Source organism: Rhincodon typus, chromosome 14, assembly GCF_021869965.1.
Source record: "Rhincodon typus isolate 14 chromosome 14, sRhiTyp1.1, whole genome shotgun sequence".
NCBI classification, from domain to species: Eukaryota; Metazoa; Chordata; class Chondrichthyes; order Orectolobiformes; family Rhincodontidae; genus Rhincodon; species Rhincodon typus.
The window spans coordinates 46,183,621-46,192,706 of NC_063345.1; the positions used below are offsets into that span (position 1 = coordinate 46,183,621).

The following is a 9,086-nucleotide window of genomic DNA, read 5'->3' on the forward strand; positions in this document are numbered from 1 at the left end:
CCTGCACCTTGTTGTCTCGGATTCTCCAGCATCTGCAGTTCCTACTATCTCAGCGGAAATACAGCCGTGTCCTCGTGTTCTGGCCAATTTGAATTGTACATCATACTAATCAGAAACATGTGAACAAGTACTGAAGCCATGAAAGAAATTGGAGTAACAGTTAATATCGGATTGGCGCATACTATGACTAAAACAAAATCTAAATGTTACTGCCTGAATCGGTGCAGCTGCTCCAGCTTTAGTTCACACTCAGTTGCCCGATTCACCACTGAAACGCATTAAAGGGCAAGTAAATTTCCGCGTATGATAAGTTAATTACTGAAAAATAGCTTTTCGTGCACTGAAAAGTAAAGATTACAAGCATGGAGCCTCATTTCTACAGATTGATTGTAAAACTTAAAATTAAATGCATTTCCTTTTTGTACCTGCTTTGACATTGAATTCACCTATTGGAGTTTGCACTTCCTTCTCAGACCCTGCGCTGTTCACTTCACAATCCTTCAGTCTGATTAAGGAAGTATACAGTTGTTTGCCTTGTTCATTCATGCCTGCTTTCCCACGTTGCTAGATGTATGGTGGAGGCAGGTTAAATTGAGGTATTGAAGAGGTTATTGGGTAATTAGTTTAATAGAAATAATATGCCTGGGTATGGAGAAAAATAGGAAATTGGTAGTAAGTAATGTTGTCTATTTTGAAGAGCCAGTGCCGACACAATAGTCAAGTGGCCTCTTTCTATGCAACAGTTTTGTCATTGTACTTTTATCATTTTGTAGTTTAGCAACATGCCACACAAGAAATTTTAAACATCTATCACTGCAAAGGACAAAGTCTAACAACTAGTTAGATCTCTTGGATGCCCTGCAAATTGTGTCCCATTAGCAGGTTTAAAAAAATCGCTTTACTTCCAATTTCCAAATTTGCATCATAATACTGATTTCTAATGACACTGTGAATGGTAGTTATTTAGTCACAATCATCTGTGCATTTACAAGATTAATCCTGTTTGAAATGGATATCGTCATACAAACAAAAGCAGAAAAATGTCACAAAATATTCATCAATATGCTAATGCACAGAATACAAACTCCTTTTCTCTCTGATTCATGAACTTGTTGGTATTTTTTTTTTGTTTGCCATTATCCAGCCATAAACTAGAAAAAAGTCTGTAGAAGTAGAGTTGCCCTGCATCTAAAGCACACATAAAACTGACGAAGAGTTTTGACTTTCCTGCTCTTTGGATGCTAAGTGACCTGCTGTGTTTGTCCAGCTCCACATTTATTGACTCTGGTTTCCAGCATCTGCAGTCCTTACTGTCTCCTAGTCATTTAAAACCACTTAAACTTGCATCTTAATTTACAGATTTGGTAATTTTCAATTCTGCTGCACTATAACCTGTCAAAGCAGATTGCCCATATGTTGTTCCACAGGGGCACAGATTAGGTGGTCAGCATGGTGCAGTAAACCTAATTTGTAGTGGTCCCAATTTTCCAATGTCTGTTCAATTGAGTGACAGTTTATGCCAAGAATGGAGTCTTCAAAACATCATGTAAATGTAATAGAGGATTCCTAACAATTTGCTTCACTTTTACAAGAAACTATGCAACTTCAGTTAATTTCATATCTCATGGTCTGTGGACTGACTCTTGTGTTTGCTGAAGACATTGAGGATTCAGAATTTCAAGATGAAGAATCTCCTCATTCAAACCAGGTGAGAGCTTTTCTGGTACATATTCATAGATTAAATGTTCCAATTTCCACCTTCGGCAATAGCTATTGAATTTGGTAGAGCACTTCCTGTGTGTATTTGCAAAGTAAAATACCAGCACCACAGCAGCTATTCCTAGCTACAATCAGTTCCAAAGAAGGGTCACTGGACCTGAAATGTTGACATGCTTTCTCTCCGCAGACACTGCTAGACCGGCTGAGTTTGTCCAGCTGTCTCTATTTTTATTTTGTTTTTGTTTCAGATTTACAGCATCTGTAGTTTTGTTTAATTACAGGTTACGTTGATTTAATAGACATTGTTACAGAGACTTTGAGGAGGACCAAATGTTAGATCTCAGACCTTTAAGGTCCTAAAATTCCTTTGTCCACTAGTCCATATGATATCACCATTAGTAAATTAGTGATTGGTTATAGTGAGAGTGAAGTACTGTTAGTAGTTATAGCATTCCTCTATATTAACTCTTTTAGATCCATATGCAACCCTGGTTTTTGTTACTCAATTGCAAACCAAGTAACAGATTACCCACTGACCCATCAGGAAAATAATTCCCATTTCTTTTAATTGTTGTATTGATACAGTATCAGATCAATTTCTTTCAGGTTTTAGTATAATTATGGGATTTACATGGTTGGTTGGGAGGATTGTGTCTCTGGTCTTCTTTCCTCACTATGAGAAAATTCCTGATTATAGATAATGAAGTAATGCCAGATAGTGGCTGTGCAATATAGCAGTGACCCTAGACCAGAGAATTGACTCACTCATAGATAAGAACTTGCCTAAAACACAAAGCTACATATTAGCTCATATACTCTGTACGTTTTTTAGATTGTTTATAGGCCACCAAAGCCTGCTGGTGATGTCTACTTTGTGGCCTCTTTTGACGCAGATGGTCTTGAAGGGTAAGTTTGCCCAACGGTTGATCTCACTGCCTGTGTAAGAAGTGTTTGTGAGTTAATGTGATTGTGTGCAATTAATTCACTTGTGTGGAATCTCTCATGAGTAAATGATGAAATTGAATGTACAGAAATGTAAAACTATTTCAAAGATATTAAAGCACCAAAAGTTTGATTGATCAGATAAATTGGCTGTGTGTAGGTAAGAGATGCTCTGTCTGATTTTCAGTGTAAAGGCCAGTTGATAACTTGACTTTCCAATTGTCGGCAGAAGAAGTAGGATGGTGCTGCTAGATTTCCAAATCCCTTCTTTCAACATACTTTTGCTGCAGTGTTCTTGGTAGACTGGTCATTACAGTTAGATTGAGATGTTATGGTTATGTCAGTTTAAATAAGATTTGTCTGAAACTGGTCTTTCATGTACTGTGATATACGTATTGTCTGTAGGTACAGCCTGCACTAGTTGTAAAAGGTCATTTGGAAGAAATGCAGGAAAAGTTGGGCAAGGAGGATTGTCCAGCATAATGAAGCCTTCGCAATTTTCAGTCCATTATGTTAAATTGACTGAATATTTTGCAGGCTGCAATATGCGAAAGTGATTTACCTTGAACTCTCTCTTGCTCCATCAAGATAATTTTTACCCCAAGCATAGAGGAAGATTCACCCTTGTATTAATTGGTAGTTAACACCAGGAAAAATAAAAGGTCCACTATTTCTTATAGATCTTAAGAATCCCTTGAATTGTGAGAATGGAAAGACCGGAGTATGACTGTTTAGCTGTTTCTGTTTATTTTAGCAGTTGCAAAGTTTACAGAGCGTGTGTACTCAATAAACAATCATTCTTTTCATGTTGCTTTTTCACGGATGCTGATTTCTTCTGTAAATGATAGGTGGAGAAGAACTTGCAGTATTCTTGCTGTTATCAGTCCATGTTGCTTTCTCTTTTTGCTGAAAGGCTGCTGTTGATATACGGTTCCTTTCCCGATTCTAGTGTCTGTCATTGTTTCATTTCAAGCTGAATAGTTGTAGGCAATGATTGATTCTCTTAAATGTGTGATTATCATCAAGTATGAGTAAAATAAGAGACTTATTTTATGGGTTTCAGTGTGTCTTCATTAAAGTAGTATTTCACATGGATTGCGTAGGCTTGTCAGGTGCATATAACAGCTATTTTAGATCAGCAGTGTTCTTTTTGCAATCATTTTTGACGCTGAAAGTCTCAGGTATTAAAGTCAAATGATGAAAGTTAAATACTGATAATCCATTTTCAATATGACTGCTCAGGTTTTAAGAAGCATCTTTTCAAAAAGCCTTTAAATACTTTAATTGGTATGCAGCAGTCAACCTTTTAGTTAAACTATTAAATGGTCCTGTATCCCTTGCAAAGATATTTTCAGTTATGAAAAATTGGGTTATTCACAAATGGTGAACTAGACATTGTGATTAAAAAAGCTTTTTTTTGTGATAAATCCATTTTCAGCTATGCTGGATTTAGAAAGTTGAACCAACGACTGATCTTAAATGCATCAAGGGATATTTTGTATTCAAAATTTTAAAAATATTGTTTTCTACAATACAGTCCAATTGTGCAGGTTCATGTCAAATTTGACGTGTCCAAAACACACACTCTTAGACATAAATGCAATGATATTAACCACCAGAATGTTAATTGTTTTCCCAAGTCTTTGGAGGTTAACCAGAATATTCATGTTTTACTGACACCCACTTTGGTGCCAGAAACAAGCATTTCCTTCAAGCTAGAATAACCACTAATTTGGAAGGACAAATATTGTTTTCTGACCAACCTGGTGCTAAATATCTCAAGGGAGAGGCAATAAATACCAGCCAACTAGTGATGCCCACATCCCACGAGAGAATAAAACAAAATTGACTTTTTTTTTCCTTCCATCTTCTCCTGAAAGCACAGCCTCCTTACAGTTCCATGATTTCATTACACAACCTTACCTACATAGCTCTTTTCCCTCTGTCTGTATCGGTAGTGGATTCAATCATGGAAAGAACTACAACCAAGTTTAAAGCTGGTCTCACGACCTTTGAGGTCACACACAGGCACTTGCCCTTTATTGCTCATTCATGAGATCCGAGTGTCACTGGCAAGGCCAACATATATTGTCTATCCCTGAATCCCCTTGAGAACATTGTGGTGAGCTGCCACCTTTACTCTACTGTAGTCCATCCAGATTAGGTGCACCCCTAGTGCTATACTAAGGCTGAAGGGACATTAAGAGTTCAGTAGGCTTAGCAGGACCCAAATAGTATATTGTAAGGAGGTTATTGCTGAGTAAATACCTCTTAATAGTTCAGTTGATGAGAGAATTGGTGAGATTTGCATTTTGCAGATGGGACATACTTGGGCAATTTTTCAAAATTTAATGTAAGTATCAATATTTTAGTTGTACTTCCACAGCTTTGTTAAGGGTTTGATCAGTTCCAGAGCACAATTCTTCTGTACAGCTGGATTTTGTCATCCCCCACAGTCTTTGCAGGATCCAGTGCCTTCAGTTAATAACAAAGAACAGTACAACACTGGTACAAGGCCTTTGGCCTACCAAGACTATGCCGACACATGACACCTTTCTAAATTAAAAGCCTTTTGCCTCTACATGGTCTGTATCCTTCTATTCCCTGCATATTTATGTATCTGTCAAGGTGCCTCTTAAATGTTGCTATTGCACCTGTTCCTACTACCTCCTCTGGCAGCACGTTCCAGGCACTTACCACCCTTTGTGTTTAAAAAAAAAACAAACTTGTCTCTCACATCTCCCCTGAACCTTCCCCCTTTTACCTTAAACCTATGTTCCCTAGTAATTAATATTTCTAACCTAGGATAAAGACTCAGACTATCCATTCAATCAATGCCTTTCACAATTTGTAAACTTCTATCAGGTCACCCCCTCAGCCTCTAATATTCAAGTGAAAATAAAATTTGTCCAATCTCTCCTGATAGCAAATACCCACCAAACCAGGCAACATCTCGGTAAACCTTTTTCTGTACTCTTTCTGAAGCCTCACCTATTTCTGGTAGTGTGGCAACCAGAACAGTATGCAGTATTCCAAATGTGGCCTAACTGAAGTTGTATACAACTACATGACTTGCTAATTTTTATATTCTATGCCTCGACCAATGACGACAAGTATGCTCCACCTTATCTACTTGTGTTGTCACTTTTGTGGAACTGTGGACCTGTACGCCAAAATCCCTCTCTATCTTAATGCCTTTAAGGGTTCTGCCATTTACTGCACACTTCCCTCCTGCATTAGACCTTCTAAAATGTGTCACCTCGCATTTATCTGAATTAAATGCCATCTGCCAATTCTCTGCCCGAGTCTCCAGTAAATCTAGCCAGATCGGTATCCACTGCTTTGTCTGTCCAACTGTTCTTCTCTATCTTTTGGCTCTATCCCCACCTATCATTTACTCCTGACCCCCTCCCTGCAACCCTATCTTCTGCATATAAACCAACATTTTCCTAGCTACCATCAGTTCTGAGGAAGGGTCACCAGACCCAAAACGTTAACTCCGTTAACTCTGATGTCTCTTCACAGATGCTGCCAGACCTGCTAAGCTCTTCCAGCAACTTCTGAACCTAATCAACAGGCCTTTAAAAGATTGCCACATAACAGATGTGCATTTATCCTCAAACGGCTGCCCCCAATCTACATGCGCTAGTTCCGGCCTAATATTGTGAAAATTAGCCTTCCCCAATTTAGTATTTTCACGCAAGGACTACTCTTATCCTTATCCATAAGTAACTTCAAACTTGTGTAAATATGGTCATTGTTTCCAAAATGTTACGACACTGAAACCTTGATCACCTGACTGGGCTTATTCCCAATACTAGACCTAGTATGGCTCCTTCCCTAGTTGGACTATGTACGTATTGCTTTAAGAAACCCTCCTGGATACACCTCACAAATAGATCATCGAGTTGGCAATTCCAGCTTTTGCTTCATCTTCTGCAATGATTTTCTGAATTCCATCATCATTAAGGATAGGGAGTGTTTGTGGAGTGTTCTCAGATTGTCTAATTGTCCACCATCATTCTGACTAGTTGTGGCAGTGCTGCTTTATGTTCATAGGATCACTTCACTCTGTCTATAGCATGTTGCTTCTGCTATTTAGCACGTGTGGAGTCTCATGTAGCTTCCTTGGGTTGATCCCTTGGCTGGATAACAATAAAGTGAGGAAATATTCTGGGCAATGAGATTACCAGAGGAAACTGAATTATGATCAGGGACAGGAGCTATTTTTTGTGATGTTCCTGCTAATCTGGCTGAGATCAGGTAACTCGGTGCAACTAAGCACCAAATCTTGGACTTTCTGGTCTGTGGCACCTCAGTAATATAAAAAATAAAATTATCAAAAGAATCATCCAGTAGATCATATGCTGTAACATTCAAAAGATGTTTGCTAACCAGATCTGGGAAAAATAGTATTCTCTTGAACATTTTCTTTTACAGTTTCTACTGCAAACAGCTGTGATTTTGTTAGCCTTTTACTATTTTGGTTGTTTTGCCTCTGTTGCACCCTCCCCTTCTTAACTGGTAAATAATTTGAAAGGTGGAAGGGCCTAAGGATGACTCATTACAAGATTGAATCATCATGGCAGGCTGCTTAATTGCATACAACAGTGGAACTATACGACCATTAGAAATCAGAGCAGGAATACACTGGTCTCCCCACATCTGCTCCACCATTCAGTAGGATCATTCTTTCCATCCTTTTTCCTGCCTCTTCACCATGACCCTCAATTCTCCTACTGATCAAGAACCTATTTATCTCAACCTTAAATATACAAAATGATTCTGTCTCCACAGCTCTCTGTGGCGAAGAGTTTCAAAGACTCACCCATCTGAGCAAAGAAATGCCTCCTTATCTTAGTCTTAGATTGGTGCCCATTAATTCTGAGATTATGTCTCTGGCTCTAGACACTCCTACCTTTCCATCTATTTTTATGTTGTCTGCAAATTTGGCTATAGTACATTTGCTTCCTTCTTCCAAGTCATCAATATATGTTATAAACAGTTGCAGTCCTAGCACTGATCCCTGTGGAACACCACTGGTTATAGGTTTCACCAAGCTGAAAAATAATTCCTTATCCTCACTTACTGTTTCTTGCCTATTTGCCAATTCTTTATCCATGCCAAAATACTACCTCCAACACCACAGGCTCTTATCTTGTAACTTAACCTTTTGTGAAGTAGTTTATCAAATGCCTTCTGGAATTCCAAATGCAACACATCTACTGGTTCCTCTTATTCCACTCCAGTTGCAACTTCTTTGATTAAAAAGATACTATTTCCCTTTCATGAAGCCATGCTGACTCTCCTTGATTAGATTATGATTTTCTGAATGTACTTGTTATTACTCCTTTAATAGGATGAACAAAGGTTTACATTATGTAAACTTCTAAATGGCAAGATTCCAATTTGGGCTTTGAAAAAGGGAACAGATTCTGACAGAAGACTGTACCTGATTAAAAACAGGGCAGGGATATTAGTAAGTTAGCTAATCAGAGACCAGTGCTACAAACATCAAAGTAAACAGCAACAAGCAAAGCTAACAGCTGTTTTAGTATTCTGGGGAATATATATTGTTTTTACGTTAACTCGTGGAATGTGAGTATCACTGGCTGGACCAATACGTATTGCTGTCCATAGTTGCCCTTGAGAAGGTGGTGGTGTTCTGTCACCTTAAATCCTTACAGTCCATGTTCTGTAGATAGAGCCTGCAGCAACAATATTGGTTACCATTATAACAGCTGAAAGATTTTGCATTCTTTTCTTCAGGTGGGTGAGGTCTGAAGCAAAAAAGGATGACACTAATGAGAGCAGATATAATGGTAAGATATATCTTTCCCTGTGAAACATAAATGGAAAATAAAAATAGAAAATAGGAGCCAGGGTAGACTATTCAGTCCTTTTGAGCCTGCTCTTCCATTCATAATGATGATGATTGATGACCTAATTCAGTGCCCTGTTGCCACTTTATCCCCATTCTCATAGATATAGTTCTTAGGGTTAAAGGGATCAAACTCCTTCTTGAAAACATTCAATGTTTTGGCCTCCACCTCCTTCTGTGACAGAGAATTCCACAAGCTCACCACCTTTTGAGTGAAGAAATTTCTTCCATTTCTGTTCCAAATGCCCTACCCCAAATCCTTAAACTATCAGACTAGTAAATCTTTGTACACCCTCCATAACCAGAACTTTCTTAATTGCCTTTGAACTGAGTGATTCTCGAGACCATTTCAGAGGGCAGTTAAGAATCTGGAGTCCCATATAGGCCAGATCAGGTAAAGATGAAAGATTTCCTTCCCTAAAGGGCAGTAATAAATGAGAGGAGTTTTAATGACAATCAAAAATGGTTACTCAGTTGCCATTAGACTCGCTTTTAATTCCAGATCATATGGAATTCAAATTTCATTCTGATGTGGTGGGATTTT

General features: G+C 38.3%; 1 protein-coding gene across 1 annotated transcript in view; it reads left to right on the forward strand.

Moving 5' to 3' along the window:
- Positions 1 to 9,086, forward strand: part of LOC125484863 (calnexin-like) — a 10,931-nt gene that overhangs the window by 698 nt on the left and 1,147 nt on the right. The window contains exons 2-4 of the mRNA XM_048605328.1: positions 1,593 to 1,708; positions 2,552 to 2,625; positions 8,431 to 8,483. Coding sequence (XP_048461285.1) covers positions 1,598 to 1,708; positions 2,552 to 2,625; positions 8,431 to 8,483 — 238 coding nt within the window. The 5' untranslated portion in view covers positions 1,593 to 1,597. The remainder of the gene's footprint in view (positions 1 to 1,592; positions 1,709 to 2,551; positions 2,626 to 8,430; positions 8,484 to 9,086) is intronic.